We start from the raw sequence: 17,255 nt of genomic DNA, 5'->3' as shown, positions 1-17,255 counted from the left end.
TTTTTTTCTTTTATTTTTTTTTTATTTTGGCATATTATGGGGGTACAGATTTTAAGGTTTCAATAAATGCCCATTTCCCCCCCTCCCCCCAAAAGACACCCAGACCATTTATATGAGAAGGGAGTGGCAACTGCAGTATTTTCTAAGTGCCTCGGGGATTTAAATATGCAGCCATGGTTAAGAGCTACTGACATAAATGATAGTCATCTGGTACTAACTTGTAAGAGTCTGTACTTAATCCATGGGAGTAAATTCAGGATTTTGAAAGCCACATTAGCTCCCTGGCTGACCTGCTATCTCTCGTTCTTAACTCCTGTAGTATTGGTAAGTGACTCCTCTGACTTGCAAAGCCAGAGGAAGAAAGTAGGACTATGCCCACTACAGAGTTACTTATAGGGAAGGGTAAAATTAATGGGCACTCCCTCTCCATACTACTTCTGTGCTTGTTTCTAGTGTGGTTTAGTATCATGCAAAGGTCACCAGTGCTGTGTTAAATGGTCTTCCTTGAGATCTGAAAGGAATAATACAGCCTTGATAAGTAGCTAATTGTGTGGGGGCCTAATTTAGACTCTGGGTATATCTGAGCCATTTGAGCTCTCTTCTGTTGGCTTCAAATCTCTCTCTGGTCCGTAGTTTAGGTTCTGGTTTCAAGTGTTCATTCATTCAAAAAAATGATTATTGAGCATTTGCTGTGTGCTTGGGATACATCAGTGAACAAAATGAAAAAAAATTTTCATCTCTGTGGAGCTTTCATTCTGGTGAGAGGCTGTAGTCAACAAACAAGGTTGTGTGCAGTGGCTCACGCCTGTAATCCTAGCCCTCTGGGAGGCCAAGGCAGGAGGATCACTGAAGCCCAGGAGTTAGAGGTTGCAGTGAGCTATGACGATGCCACTGCACTCTACCCGGGGTGATGGAGTGAGACTCTGTCTCTAAATAAATAAGTAAGTAAATAAATAGACAGATATTGGTCACAGTCAGTCTTCTTGAGAGCTTGAGATGTGAGCAGGGAGATGAGGTATTACACACCATGTGGATAGCTAGGGTAAGAGCACACCAGGCATAGGGAGTACCTATAGCAAAGGCCCTAAGGTGAGGTTATGCCTGATATTTTTGAAGAATATCAAGATGCTCACTGTGGCCAAGCAGGAGAGAAGTTCAGAGAGGTAACGGAGGACCAGTTTATTTAGGGCTTCATAGGCATCATATTAACGTTGACATTATGCAGGGTAAACTGGGGAGCTATTGCAGGGTGTTAAGTAGAAGAGTGACATGATCTGACTTAAGGTCTAAGAAGATCTCTGGCTACTGTGTGGACAATAGATGATGAGGATGAGAAGGAACCAGATCTCTTAGGAGGCTACAGCGGTGTCCCAGGTGAGAGATAGTGGCAGCTCAGATGAAGGTTGTAGCAATGGAAAGGATAGGAAAAGGTCAAATTCTGGATATATTTTGAGGTTGAGCTAGCATGATTTCCTGATGGTTTGGATGTGAGGTATGAGAGAGAGAGAGGGTAGTTAAGGAAGACTCCAGGATTTGGCCCTGAGCAATTGGAATGATTGGTTGCCATCAACTGAAATGAGGAATCTACAGATGAATCAAACTTTGAGGGACAGGGTGACATATCAGTAATTCAGTTTTGGACATGTTCTGTTTGAGATGCCTACTAAACTTTCAAATGGAGATGTCAAGTAGCCAGTTGGATAGATGTGTGGAGTTTGGGAAGATGTTATAAATATATATAACATTTAAAACCTTGAGCCTGGATGTGATCAGCAAGGGAGTAAATACAGTAGATAAAGAGGACCAAGGACTCAGCCTAGGAACATCAACAAGATAGGGAGAAGAGAAGGAACCAGCAAAGAAGATTGAGATAGAGTGGGTAGGGAGGTGGGAAAACCAAGAGTGTGTGGAGTCCTAGAAGCAAAAGTGAAGAGTGTCTCAGGTGGAAGGAGTGGTCAGCTACGCCAAGTGCTGCTAATAGGTCAAGTTAGATGAGAACTGAGAGTTGACCTTTCGGTTTAGCAATATGGAAGTCATTCGTGACCCTGAAGGGCAGTTTCAGTGAAGTAGGTTTAAGAAAGATTGGGAGGAGAGTATAGGAGATAGCAACTATAAAGTACTCTTTTGAAAATTTTTGCAGGAAAGGGGAGCAAAGAAATAGGAGCTGGTGAAAAAAGTGTGGTCGAGGTTTTTATTTTTTAAGATGAGAACAAGAGCAGTATGCTTGTAAGGTGATGGGAAAGATCCATTAGGAGTGAAAAATGGATGAAGTTAGGAGAGAGAAGGGAGACTTGCTGGAGTGATGTCCTAGGGTAGGTGGAGGGGATGGGCTCTAGTGTGCAAATGGAGCAGGGGTTCTCAAACTGTGGCCCGCAGGCCACATGCGGCCCACCGAGGACATTTTTCGGGCCCACAGGGAGTTTTTGCCACTGCTGCCTGTCCTGCTTAGCAGCCGACTCATCCTGGGGCCACAGTGCGCATGTGTGGAATGTGCGCCCGCACTCTCCAACAGCCCTCCAATGGTTTGAGGGACAGTGAACTGGCCCCCTGTTTAAAAAGTTTGAGGACTCCTGAAATAGAGGGATGGGCTTTTCACAGAAGGAGGAGAGTAAATCTAGAAAGAGGTGGCAATGGCAATGTGTGGGTACAGATGTGGCTAGTGGGGAGATGTGGCATGGGATCTGTGGTAGTTTCTTCTGATTGCTTCAGTTTTCCCAGTAGGGTAGGAAGCCAGGTTATCAACAGAGGGCAGAAGAAGGAGGTAGTATTATGATTTGAGGAGAGAGGAGAAATGTGAAATAGTCATCTGGGACAGTGAGAGTGAATGAGCCTAGGGATGTGAAGTATGATCACCAGGCAGCATTAAGAGACCCACTTGAAATCTGGGATTATAAATTTAAGGTCAGGCAGCGCGCGCGCACATGTGTGTATGTGTGAGTGTGTGTGTGTGTGTGTGTGTGTGTGTGTGTTCTTGTGTTCGTTCCTCAGCTACCTTAAGCTACACGGGTGCAATGTGTGGAGTAATCAGCTTGCTTTTACCAAGCAAGTGTATCACAGCAAGAGACAGGCAAGGGATTCAATAGTATACATAAGACATTAAGTATAATGACTGGCCATGGAATTTAAACTGAGTAAGAAGGAGAGAGTGGAAATCAGTGTGGAGTGGATCAGTGAAAAGGTGGTAGTTTCAAGGTCCTGGTAGATAGAGTTGAAGGATGGTTGGGAGGGAGGGAGCTGGACGAATATATGATACATGAAACTGAGATTATGGCAGGGTTGTAGTTATGATAATAATAAGGTCTTGGGTATGACCCTGTGAATACATGGCAGAAGTAGGATAGAGGACATCAGTGAATCAGGTATTCAATGAACAGAGACTCAGATTGTTGGAAGGATCATCTATATATTGAACTTGCTAAGAATTAAGACACTTGCCTTCTAATACAGATAGTCTGTGTGAGAATATCAGTAGGCTTTTATATGCAGGGGAGATTTGGGGAGTAATTTCATCTAGTGATTCTCAACTGAGACCCAGTGGAATGCATATCACATGCTACACACACCCTCTGAACATGTTAATTTACCTGGCTCCCATGAAGAACCACTTAACTATTTAGCACTATGGCCTTGTGGTTGATAGGATGTACTCTCTCAATTGCATTGGATAGAAAACTTGTAGGAACTTTTGAGCTAGTCTTTTTCATCCAGTATTGGAATGGCTTCTATGATGGCATCTTTGCCAGATGATCATCCACCATTTTGGGTTGAATGCTTTAAATAATAGATAGCTCAGTACTTTGCAATGCAGTCTTAGAAGCAATTAATTGCACAGAGAGGCTGGGCGTAGTGCTCATACCTGTAATCTTGGCACTTTGGGAGGCCAAGGCTGGAGAATTGCTTGAGGCCGGAAGTTTGAGACCATCCTGGGCAACATAGTGAAACATCATCTCTACAAAAAAATTTTAAAATATTAGCCTGGTGTGGTTGTGCACACCTGTATGTAGTCCCAGCTATGTGGAAGGCTGTGGCAGGAGGATCGCTTGAGCCCAGGAGTTTGAGGCTGCAGTGAGCTCTGATTGTACCACTGCACCCCAATCTGAGCAACAGTGGGAGACTCTGTCTCTAAAATAATAATAATTACATAGAGAAATCAAAGAACTATTTTGTTAATTGTCAGCAGATAGAGTATTTTTTTTTTATGCTAGTAGTTTGGGGAAAGGATATTTATTTTACTTTCTGTAATAATGCTGAGAACAGTCGTGAAAATTTTATCTGTCAATGATGTATTTTCCACTGCTTTTACCCTATTACTACCTTTCATTTTGATCGCTCTTCTTCCTAGTCTCCATACAAGGTAAAGAAAGTTCCAATGGAACTGGAGGAGATTTAGCTCAGGGCGACTGTAGTGACCGAAGGAATGGGAAGAATGGGCACTAAGATAGTAAGTGTGAAGAAACCAAAGCTGAGAAGAAACTTAATAGGAAGCTATATTATAGAGTATATGTAAGGCAAATATGGACTTGCTTTCCCAAATCTCATATTGCTGTAACTCAGGGACATTCCCTAAAGCTTAAAATGGTTTACCAATTACAAATAAAAATGAAGGCATTATTGAACATAACAGGCAGTAATTTGTGGAATACAGTATACTAAGAGATGATCCAGGTAGAAAGTAGATATGGTTCAAAATGGGGCTACTGTGAATTCTCATGGATGCCAGTTATACCTAATTCAAGTTAGGAAGGTACTTGAACTAAACTTTTGAGGCTATTATCCTGGAGAGCAGTCTTGTTTTTCTTCCCAATATTTTTCTATGCATTTATTTTTTCTACTAGCTCCTCTACTAGTTAGGTTGATCCAAATTACATGTATTTGTGTTTTATAGAACTTAATTAAGGGGAAAAAAGTAAAAAATAAAATACAATTAAAAAAAGAACTTAATAAGGGGCATTGTTTTGTTTGGCATGATAGTATATATGAATTAGCCAGGTGAAAGCATTTAAAACATGGAATCTTCATGCATGTATCTGGTATGGCTTCTTCCTTTTACAGATTGGGGGAAAAGGTCCCAGGAAGGGGAGGTAACTTGCCCATATAAATTAAAAAATAAAAAAAACAAAACAGTTATTAGCTAAGGTGGGACCATATGGCAAGTCTCCTGGCTAGGAATGTTGTGTGTTTTTCCGTTATAGTGTGTTGGTTTATATTATTGGCTGGTTAGAGAAATGAGCACAGAATAGTTAAACAATTTACCTAGGTTATGTGGGAAACCTTTGGCAGAACCAGATGTGTTCAGTGGCTACAGGACTCCCTTTAGCCTAGGTGCTCTGGCATGAGTAAGATTTTAACAAGACTAACTGGAAGTAATAATGATATCTGAAATTTGGGGCTTCTTTGCTTATTGTCCTTAAATAAATCCTTCTAAATAGGCTGTTTGGAACGGTGTTGATACTAACTCTTTCCCATTGTTTCTACACTTAATCTAAAGTATAGATAAGGCTCTGGGAGAGTTAATAAATACTTTTGCATTTAATAAATACTTTTGCATTCCTTGTGAGTAAAAGATAGTTTATTTTTAATTATTTTACTTAGAGTCACAACAGATGTTACTCTCTTCAGTTTGGGTTATGACTCTTATTTGTACATAGTAGGTGCTGTTAAAGTTTTTTACTTAATATTGAATTTAAGAGCAAGCAGGTTTAATTATAGTACTATAGTAGTAGGCAAATTATTATACTAGATTTTTAAATCTTCATGATAGACATAACTTCTGTATTAACTTATAACTTAGTTTTATATTCTTGGCTCTACCAGTGTCTTATTTCATAAGCTAAAGCATGTATTCTTAACAGGGGCATTATTCCTCCCAAAAAAGTGAACATTGATTCTTGGGGGACCAAAAAAAAATCTTACTTTTTTTTTTTAATGTATGAAGCACAGTTAAATGTACAGTACGTAAACATATATATAGTATATCTGTGGTATCAATATTTTAATGGGGAAGGTATGTCACAATTAGGGAAAAAAATGTCTAAAAGGACTCCTGAGGGGGGCCATAATGAATGATTGAGAAACACTAAGCTGAAGGATATAGTTGCATATACTAAACTCTACCCTAAAGGAAATCCCAGAAACCACTGTATTCATTGTTAAGGCCAAACTTCTAGGGAAGTTAGTTTCCACTGTGTGTTAAAAGGACGATTTCAGATGGTCCAGGAAACGAAGTGGTCAGGACTGCCTTTACAGTTGGGCAGTGTTTTTTAGATATCTCCAGCCATATCAATTTGTTTACTGTATAACCTTTCCTTAAATTTCTTCAACAAGAAAGTCTGGCTGTAGCTCAAGGAAAGGGAAAAATCTTAGCTGCCTAATTGAGTTACCCATAGCCCCTATCAGAGCCTAGTTTATGGCTGTGAAAACCAACCGTTTGGATCTGTCATTTATAATTTGACAATGTCCCTTTATTGTCATCATGAAAGGAGAAACTGTGGGTCAATGCTTTTTGCCCAAAGTGACAAATTCTAGAAGTTGATTTCTTACCGCCTTCCCCCCACCTTGTTCTCCAGTGATACTGTCTTGTCTCTCAGTTTGTCTGGTATGTCAAAAGCCTCATTGCAAGCCCAGATGATCTAGGTACCTCACATTCAGTACTATGCCTTGAACTTGGGAGGCACGTGGTATGAGTTGCTTTTAAGTGCAAGGAAAAGAAAATGGTTACTAGAAGTCTGAGGAGTTACGGTTTTTTGTTTGTTTTTTCAGAAGAGGTTGTCACTTATTGTTTCACAGAGGACGGTGGATAGCATTATACACAGTGTCCTTGTTTAAAGTGTCAGTTTAATGTTAATCCAAGGCTCTGTCTCCATCTTTGTCACCTGAGCACTGATGAGTGCTGTGGGTTGTTTATTCTGCACTGGTGGTGTTACCAAAAGCTCAGCATTTGTCCTGGAGGGCACATCAGAAGAATTTGAACATGTGGCTTGAGGAGAAGGAAAGAGAAATTTATTACTTGGCTGGCAAAGGAGGAAAATGGTAGACTTTTGTCTCAAAATCCAAATTTCCTGAACATAAGCAGAAATACAAAGCTATTAAACTCAGTTCTAGGCTACTGTGTTCATGATTCTTCATCTCTGCTGAAGACAAAGCCTGTGACCTCTGCCCACCTGGGAGGCTGGCACCTGCCTAAGATAGTTGAGCTAGGTAGGTCCTGTAACACAAAGAACAAAAGACATTTCTCGGGGCCCCTCCAGACTACCTGCCTGAGGCAGGGAATCAGGCTTCAGTTCCCAAAAAGAGTGGGGGAAGTTTTAAAGAGACAGAAAACATCTTTTTGTCATTTTTTTTCTCGGCCATTCCCTCTGTTACATTGGCTTTTGGGTACTGAGTGGGTCTTTTGACAAATACCACCATGGAGTGAAGGGCAAAGAAGGGAAATGCTGTGATCTTTTATTGTTTCTAATCAGTAAGGAGGGATTAGACTAAACAAATGTTACAAAGTTGTGACTTTGATCCCCCAGTGGTAAGCAGCAATTGTAGAGATTGGATTTCAAAAGCCTGAGAGTTTACTTTCAGTTTATTAATTATAATTTAATCGCCAGTAATATAGGTAGATGAGGATTAAGTCAAATTTTAGTAGTAGAAACTATTCTTTCATAATACAGTTTTATGTTTTCCCATTTAAATGTAAAGCATTGATCATCTGTTAATTTATGTCCCCCTACATTTACTTGGTATCACAATTCCAAGGAAGAAATCCCAGATTCCAGTTCAAGGAATTATTTGCAACTGATGTACAGAGCAGTGGTAGGAAATGGGTATCTTTAATGTAAATCTTTTCTAAAATAAATGATGACTAAATAAAAATTTGAATCTAATGCTACAGAAAATGGAACAACAGCAAATTAGTGAAAGGAAGAAAGGTTCATGAAAGTTTTAATTGGGTCTGTCTCTGCCTCTATGACTTTGGGAAAATGGCTTCATGTCTCTGGACCCCAGCTTCCTACTCTCCAGGATGGGTAGAACTCTAGGATAGTGTAGCATGATACTAACATTACTTTCTATGAAATTGAGTTCCTTGAGTCAGAGTGAGTTGCTCCTCTTTTTAACCCAGCACCTAATATTGTGGAACTAAAAGAATGATTTGAGTACACTTTGACAGTTGTCTGTGAATGTTATAGTCAAAAATTAAATAAATAAGATAATGTTGATTTCTGTTTATGTGTATGTATATATGTCTAGAAGGCATAATTTGGTGAAGGAGATTGTGTTATAAGAGAAAAAGAGGAAGAGAGAACTGTGAAAAATTGAAGATAGGAGAGAATAAATGTGTGAATAAAATCATCAGATTTTGTTTTTAATAATCACCCTTAAAATTATCCGTAAGCAGATGAATGATGGAAAATCTCTTTAAAATAGTCACCGTGGGCTGGACATGGTGGCTCACGCCTGTAATCCTAGCACTCTGGGAGGCCAAGATGGGAGGATTGCTCTCAGGAGTTCAAGACCAGCCTGAGCAAGAGCAGGACCCTGTCTCTATAAAAAAGTAGAAAATAAATCAGCTGGATGTGGTGGTATATGCCTGTAGTTCCAGCTACTTGGGAGGCTGAGGCAGAAGGATCGCTTTAGCCCAGGAGTTTGGGGTTGCAGTGAGCTGTGATGACATCAGGGGGACAGAGCTAGACCCTGTCTCAAAAAAAAAAAAAAAAATTAGTTACCCTGGAGGCGTTCCTCTTCTACTTCCACCTTGCAAAAACATTTTATTTTTTTTTAATCAGAGTCTCACTCTGTTGCTCCGGCTAGAGTGCCATGGCGTCAGCCTAGCTGACAGCAACCTCAAACTCCTGGGCTCAAGCAATCCTACTGCCTCAGCCTCCCAAGTAGCTGGGACTACAGGCATGCGCCACCATGCCCGGCTAATTTTTTCTATATATTTTTAGTTGGCCAATTAATTTCTTTCTATTTTTAGTAGAGGAGGGTCTCACTCTTGCTCAGGCTGGTTTTGAACTCCTGACCTGGAGCGATCCGCCTGCCTCGGCCTCCCAGAGTGCTATGATTACAGGCATGAGCCACCGTACCCAGCCACAAAAACATTTTTAGTACTCTTTCTTTGGAATAATTTTTAGAGCAGGTTATGAACCACATAAAAAGTTGCCTTTTTCTTCACAGTAAAGTCTCGTTTCAGTGTTCTCATTACTTCCCATGCTTGGTTCTGAATGATTTTTGACTTGATTCTAAACATTCCTTTCAGGATTTTTAAAAGTGTGCTTCAGGCTCTGGAGATAGGACTTCACAGCAGGACTATTACCGGAATTAGAGTAAAGCTTTCCTTTACAACTTTGGAAAACACACTACTCATCCTGATGCTTAGTTCTGTTTATTAAGAATTTGTGTGTATGTGTGCCTCGAAAAAAAAGACTAGAAAGGCATTTACCAAAATATTAATTGGTATCTTTGGCAATTTAATTTTCTTCTTTATATTTTTCTCTATTTTCCAAATTTTCTAAAATGAACATAGTACTTATAATCAGGAACAAGAAAAAGTCTTACTACTTTCTGATTATGTTCACTGTATGTTCAGGTGTTAGCAGAAACAGTTCTTGACTTAGGAGCAGATGTTCCAGGTGTCACAGGGAGAGCGGAGATTCACTTTCCTGAATCTAAAGGCATTCATATAACCAGATACAGTTTCTCTAAATAAGTGCTATTTTTTTTTTTATTTTTTTTATTTATTTTTTTTTTTTGAGACAGAGTCTCACTTTGTTGCCTAGGCTAGAGTGAGTGCCGTGGCGTCAACCTAGCTCACAGCAACCTCAGACTCCTGGGCTCAAGCGATCCTTCTGTCTCAGCCTCCCAAGTAGCTGGGACTACAGGCATGCGCCACCATGCCCGGCTAATTTTTTCTATATATATTAGTTGGCCAATTAGTTTCTTTCTATTTATAGTAGAGACGGGGTCTCGCTCTTGCTCAGGCTGGTTTTGAACTCCCGACCTCGAGCAATCCGCCCGCCTCGGCCTCCCAGAGAGCTAGGATTACAGGCGTGAGCCACCGCGCCCGGCCCAATAAGTGCTATTTTTAATAATATATTTCAAAGTTTCCCACTTTTTAAGTGTTAGTTTAGTGAAAGAGAAATAAATCAATTCTGATTCTTTTATGATTTAAAAAACATTTCATGTGACAAACATAAGTGGAATGTAATATAAAAGTGTAGGCTTATTCTCTGATACTAGTGAAATAATTTCTGATGAAGTACTTTCTTAAAAAGAATTTTTTACCTAAATAGTATGGTGTAATTTAAGAATATCATTCAAAAATAGGTACAGCTTCTCTACGTAAGCTGAAATATCAAAAAAAAAAAAAACCCTGAAACATCTTAGTATTATAATTTTGGTCATGTTTATCATATGGGTGGAAAAGAACATGTTCATGATAAAAGGAATATATTTTGTGCAGAGAGGAAGGGGATATAAAAAAAACAAAGTATGGGAAAAACTTAACACTTCTTAAGATGATGCCAAATAATTGTTACTTTAAAGAAATAAAATATAAACTATGAATTCTTACTATACAGGTCACATAAGGCATTTTGGGGGCTGTTGTCATTGGAAATTCTTAACATTTGAGTAGTATATACAAATTTAAAGTAAATACTTCTTTATATAGCTAATACTCGCAGCCATTGTCTGAGAGTCCTATTAGGCAGTCATTGGATATTTCAGCACACCTGCTGTATGCTTAGCACTATGCTGGGAGCGGTGGAGTTTAGAAAGAACCATTAGCTACTGTCCATATCTGCAAAGAATTTATTCAATAGTTGAGGATGGCAGAGAGATTCAAGATAAGTATTTATACTAGCATATTCTGTAAAGGGTCATTTGAATAATGACAATAAAGGCAAATGGCATTGAGAGAGAGGTGATTACAGGTTAAAATTGTCTAGAAAAGTTTCCCAGAGTAGGGAGAGTATATTTTTAGTGTTAACAAGAGGGAGTGATTGAATATTTTCAATGTTTTTATTCTCTTTTTTATTGAAAATCTTTTCAAGTAATGACTTAAAACTTAATGATTGCAGCCTGAATTTTCCTGTCCTAGTTAGATCTGTATCAGTGGTTCTCAATTAGAGGTGATTTCCACAGCCCCCACCAGGGGAGATTTGGCAGTCTTATAGGCATCTGGTGGGTGGAGGCTGGGGTTGTTCAGGACATCCTCCTTCTCCCACCCACATACACATCAAAGAATTCCCCAGCCTGAAATGTCAATAATACTGGCTGAGCAGTGGCTCATGTCTGATAATCCTAGCACTTTGGGAGGCTGAGGCAGGAGGATCGCTTGAGGCCAGGAGTTTGAGACCAGTATGGGCAACATAGCAAGACCCCCATCGCTACTAAAAAAAAAAAAAAAGTCAACAATACTGAGATTGGAAAACCCTGATATGTGTACTGGAGGGATAATGAAGTGACAGTGGGATCTAACCACCTGTCTGCTACTAGTGTTATGTGACCAGTGCCTCCAGGATAGGACTGGGCTGGGATCAGTTAGTAAATGGCATATGATTAATTATTCAGTCCTGAGTTGTTCAGCTTAGTTTAGTGAAAATCATAGTCTAACCCAGGGACATAATGAAGAATTACTGACAAAAGAGAACCATATATGAATAAAAAACGCCTTTTTGCACTTTACCCACATTTGTGTGGTACCCAGTATTTATACATCGAGACATTATATAAGACACTGTACATATCTCAACTCTTTACATGTTACCAAGACCCATGGGCTTAATTGCAAAGAGTATGGAATTTAGAATCAGAGAGTCCTAGATTTCAAGTGTTAGTTCCAGCTATGTGACTTTGGACAAGTTGCTTAATCTCTCTGAGTTATAGTTTATTCTGTAAAAGAGAAAAATAAGATAAATCCTCTGTAAAAGAAGATAATACAATAAGTAAGATATATGTTGGTCTCTATTTGTGTGTAGAGGGATGTTTGGAAAGTATTCACCCATGTAACCGTTATCGTATTAACAATGGCAGGACAATTTCTGGGAAGCCCTGGTATTTCTGTGTGGAAGGCATACTTTCTTGTGAGGATTAAAGAAACATTGCATGTTGAGTACTTAAAATATTACTTTACACAGATTTAGCACTAAGTAAATGTAAGCTACTGTTATTAACCCTTACAAAAATTCTGCAAGGTGTTGTTATACCCAGTGTGGACACTGAGGTACAGAGAAGGCATAAGTTGTATGAAACCACGCAGTAAGTAGTAAAACTAGTATTCAAATCCATGCCTTAATCAGATCTACAAATTCATATGCTTATCATATTGCCTTGATAAATAATGGAGAAGTAGGAAAAGAGCAGAAAACTTAAAAGGAAAAAATACTTTTAAAAAACTACTTTCCCTTTTCCCCATACTAAAATTTCCCTTTTTGCCTAGGTTTTAAATTCTCTAATGTCTCATGTAATGTAAGGCAAAATTGCTATGTGAAATGCATTTTATACTTCTAAAATAACAATGTGTTTTTAGTTTTGTAAAGAGATAGCCAGCAATTTTATATATTTCAAATTGTCTTGAAACTTCTTATTAAAAAATAATCATCCCTAAGTCTTAAGAATTTCCCATTTTAAATCTTTATACTAGAGGCTATAATTTTGTTTCTGATACTTATTGGAAGAACCTATTGTAATGGCCACCAATTTTTTTTCATGATACTTTTATTTTTATCTATGATTCTACCAGTGCCAACTTACTAGACTATTGAAACTCAATCAGATGTTTTTAGGACTGGAGTTTAATATACTTAATATGCCTTCCAGAATAATTTATTTCACATCACTTAACAACTTGCCCTTTCTGCATCTGTAAAGTTCCAGAAGAAGAGTTGAGTTAGGTGAATTCATTTATTCCTTTCTAGTATAGTATTTTGTGGCTTTAATAAAACCATAGATGCTAGAGCCAATTTTAACAACTACCTGGTAAAGGAATAAATACTTCCTAACATGAATGACATTTCCATGCTCAAATCTTGGGGAGAAGAATCTAGCAAATAAGAAAAGATTTATGTAATTCTTTTCTATGAGAAGAATAGTTATAGAGTAGGCACATGTGGGCAGAATTTTCATAAACATTGAATCAGGCAAAACAGAGTTTTTTTAAAAGCCATAAGTATAGAAAATAGTTTTTTGAGCAACATTAATGTACATTAATGTTGAGCAACATTAATGTGGATAAACAAAAATAAATTATTTTTCTAATGGCATAAATTTGTATGTTTCTAACTTTTCTTAAAAATATATAAACAGTGGAACATAATGAATTCTCTTATTAGTTGACCAAATTCTCCATAGTTTATAAGAAAATAATGAGCAAAAAATCCTTCTAGGTGATTATAATTAGCCTGAAACCTGACCATAAACTCATAGTCATCTGTGAATCTTATTACAAGGATTCTGAAATTTAAGATCCTTTTTTCTCTCTATTAAGTAATTAAAAAAATAAGCTCAGCTAATTCCAAGTTGCTGTTAAGAGATGCTATAAACTGCCTCTTTACTTCATAAAATCACAAACTTCTAGAGTAGAAGGGATCCTAACAACCATGTATAGCAACCAACTCATTTTACAAATCAAAAAACTGAGGCACAGAGATTGATTACCATGTCTGAGATCAAACAGGTAGGCAGAGCGAGGTTTTCTGACAACTATCCCAGTTCTCTTCCCACTGTTTTGACTTTTTCATAATTTTATCCATTAGAACTGGAGCATTAAATTTTTTTTGATTTTTTTTATTGTGGCAAAATACATATAGCATAAAACCATTAAAGTTCAAAAAATCTCTTTGAATAGATGAATAATACATGGACACGGAACATAAATCCAAAGGTACACAAAGGTTTACAGTGTACAGTAATCAGTCTAGCTCCTACTTCTAACTGCTGTCCATCCTAGTTTTCTCCTCACAGGCAGCCACTGTAAAGAATGAGGCATTTTAAATAGACTGCTTTGGTCTAATAACATGCATAAACTGACATTGTATTGCATTATTCTTTATGAGTTGTAGTCTGGTCTGCCAAGTTTAGAGAATGCCCAACAGAGAAAAAACATAAGCTGTGGAATTGGAATATGGAGAGATTTATGAATTGGATTTGAAAATTACCCAAAGTCTAAGTTATTTCCAGTAATAAAAATGAGAGTTCTCTTACTGTGGTAGTTTATTACTCAGATATTGCCTTTTGTACAAATAGCTTAAAGTATATTATAAGAGCTTTCATGTATCCTCATGACAGGTAAATCCCCGTCTGATGCTGTCTGTTGCATAACTGCATTCAACTACTTTAAAATCAATAGCACATTGGCTAAAAGAAAGAACCATGTGGATGTTTAAATAAACATCCTCGGCCTCTGAAACTGTCAGTGTAGAGCACAGCATTGATTGACTTCTCTCAGGCCTCTGATCCTCAGCATCCTACCTTGATAAAACCTTAGTGCCCTGTCCGTGGATTGGGCACACCCAGCCATTTGGATGAGGAGGTGAAGGGGGCTCCAGGAGTACACATGCCCCTGTGACCACGCTGCCCCTGTTGAGGTTGCAGCAGCCTCTTAGTGTTGCCCAGACAATGTAGCCTTAAAAGCATAGGCACTGGGTTGGTGGCCGCATGGGACTGCCTCCTTGGTTGAGAGGTCCTGTGCAGAGAAGCTGCACGCTATAACGCCCAGCAGGCCACAGCTGGGCTTCATCCCAGTTGAAAAGGCAAATCTCCCCAGGTGAAGGAAGAAGGAAGGAAATGGCAGTTTCTCTTTTTTGATACCTCTGTGTGAGGAGTACTGACAACAGGTTTCTCCTGGCAGGGGAAAGGGTGTGGGAAGTTGGTAGGTGGTTTAAAGAAGAGAGATGAGAGTGGGTTCAAGGAAGGAATGGCAAGATGGAAGGAAATTGTCTTTTTGAGAGAGTAGTTCTTTGCTTCTCTACTGTTAGACACTTGGGTTGTGGTTTCATATTGTACTCTAAGGCAGTGGTTTTCAAATTTCTCTGATCCTAAGACTCTCCTAGTACTTGCTAAAAGTTGAGTTTCCCTGGCCTTTGCCCTAAAGATGCTGACTCAGTCCGAGGTAGAGTCCTTGAGTACTGGGGCAGTTTTAATAAGTGCTCCAGGTGATTCTGGGGACAACTGTGGGGTTAAGGCTGGCACTCATACTCTCATCAGTTCTAGATGATCTGCTCCAGATTTGTCCTCTGTTGAAAATACAAACATGAGAACTGGGAGCCGTAACTGCAAATGGCTCACTCATATCCAGATTAGCATGCATATTCCATCTCACCTGGTATTAATACGTTAGTGTTGATTTTTAAAAATGTTTTTGATTGTTTAAAACAATGGAATATTAGTGCATAGTGACTGTTAAAACAGTAGTGCTGTCAATCTTTGCAAATAGAACCACTGAGTGGCCTTTTGTTTGTTGTAATGGTCCTGCCATTATTAGCCATACCTGGGCTAATAAGTCTGTGATCTTAAAAAAATTTATTCAGAATTGAGAGTGTATGATAATTGAAAATAACTTTTATAGTTAGAGCTTTGATAATGAAGAAGTAGCCTTTGTTTCATCATCACAGTCATTTTAACAATTTTAAATGTAATGAAAAGTTTCAGTGATTGTGTTCTTTTTCTTCAGACAGGAACCAGGGCTTTAGCCTTCTCAACTCATTGGCTGGGACAAACCACAGCATTGGGTCAACAGAGCCCTGTCGCTCAGAGGTAAAGGTTTTTCTTGGATCTTTTTTCTTCTTTGGCTTTAATTTCTCGTTGTCATTGTGAATCTTTTACACATTCATCATTTTTTCCTTTCCACTTAAAAGGTGGCAGAGAATATTAAAAATAGATGAAAGGAGAATCTAAAACAGCCCTATTATGCCTGGCACTTGTTGAGAGAAGCTAGTTCAGCTCTTGCTAACGTAATAAGCCCTTTCATGATGCTTGTAGTTTGGGTTGCTCCATGTTTTTTTGCTAAAGTGCTTTCTGAAATATGCTAGGATTTTCTTGGGGCCTAAACTTGCCTCTAGGTTTTTAAATAGAAAATAAAATTGATGGTGCTTTTTATGCTTCCTGTATAAAAGGCTCTGTATAAATCTGAGGCAAGGTCCCTGCCCTCAGTGGGCTTATAGTCTGATCTCAACCCCTGTCCTCAGGGAGTCTGGTCCAGGTTTACCTTGGGCAGCATGCTGGACCAAGAGCACATTACTCAGCACCACACTGTCTTTCTGGGGATCTTCATCAGCCTCTGAGATGTCTGTTATGATTACGTACAATTTTACATTTTGAATATAACATGGACCTTAAATGAAACACATAAAACATGTTTTAATAGTCTGTAGTATAATCATAACACTTTCTACTTCTTCCTTGAGGGGAAAATACTCCTTGGTTAGTGAATTTTTTGCCTTTTATTTTTTAATGTGATCTTACTCCTACTTTCTTCTTTGTTTGCCTCTAACTCCTATTACTGCTTCTCTAAAGCCAACCAGGGAATGAAAGTGTGAGCCTTTTGGGACTTAGTTCTGAAATCGTCTACTATTCAATTGTTGCTTCTGTGTGTTTTCCTCAACAGCAGCCCCATTTGCCAGCAGCAGGGAGGGCTGAATCCCTGTCCGGTCAGCGGGGAGGTGCATCGGACACAGCAGACGCTCCGGCCGGCACCGTCGTGGGTACGTACAAGGAGCTCTGTGGAACTTGGAATAGGTGGCTGGGCAGAAACCATTGAGGGGAGACTGGCTTGAAACACAGAGAAGGGGAGAAAATTGATAGTGTCCCACAAATGAATGTGAGCCTTGCCAATGGCTGTCAGAAAAAGGGAGAAGCATACATACATAACAAACATGTGGGCACCATTTTCTCTTTGATTTTGCAGGATCTTAATTCAAATCATCTTAGCTAAGGCAGAACCAAGGTGGAGAAACAGCTTTATAGCTCTGTATTCCGCAGTTTTTCCATAGTACTTAACAGTAGTCAGAATTGTTGGTGACAACAGTAATACAACTTTACAAGTCCTTTCTCATCCTTTTAAGGTTCTTTTATATCTACTTTCTCATTTGGTTATGAAGTTTGGCAGAGAAGTTATTTTATGGAGATGAAGCTGAAGCCCAGAGAAGTTTAATAACTTCTAGCAAGAAGAGCCTGGGATAGAAACTGGAATCAAATCTACTGTCCAAAGCCAGAAAGTCAAGGACCTTAGTTGACAATAATTATAACTGCTAAAATCTCTGCCATTAGAA

The 17,255-nt window shown here is 38.8% G+C and overlaps 1 protein-coding gene across 4 annotated transcripts in view; it reads left to right on the top strand.

Annotated features, from left to right (window-relative positions):
• The window catches only part of AAGAB (alpha and gamma adaptin binding protein), a 45,403-nt gene that overhangs the window by 25,050 nt on the left and 3,098 nt on the right, over positions 1 to 17,255 (top strand). For all 4 annotated transcript variants that reach the window (XM_076004503.1, XM_012740778.3, XM_076004504.1 and 1 more), the window contains exons 6-7: positions 15,659 to 15,741; positions 16,592 to 16,688. In XM_076004503.1, the coding sequence (XP_075860618.1) occupies positions 15,659 to 15,741; positions 16,592 to 16,688 (180 nt within the window). The remainder of the gene's footprint in view (positions 1 to 15,658; positions 15,742 to 16,591; positions 16,689 to 17,255) is intronic.

Source organism: Microcebus murinus, chromosome 6 (genome assembly GCF_040939455.1).
Source record: "Microcebus murinus isolate Inina chromosome 6, M.murinus_Inina_mat1.0, whole genome shotgun sequence".
In the NCBI taxonomy this organism is placed as follows: Eukaryota; Metazoa; Chordata; class Mammalia; order Primates; family Cheirogaleidae; genus Microcebus; species Microcebus murinus.
The sequence above is the reverse complement of the archived record's forward strand: the minus strand, read 5'-3'. Positions and strand labels throughout refer to the sequence as shown.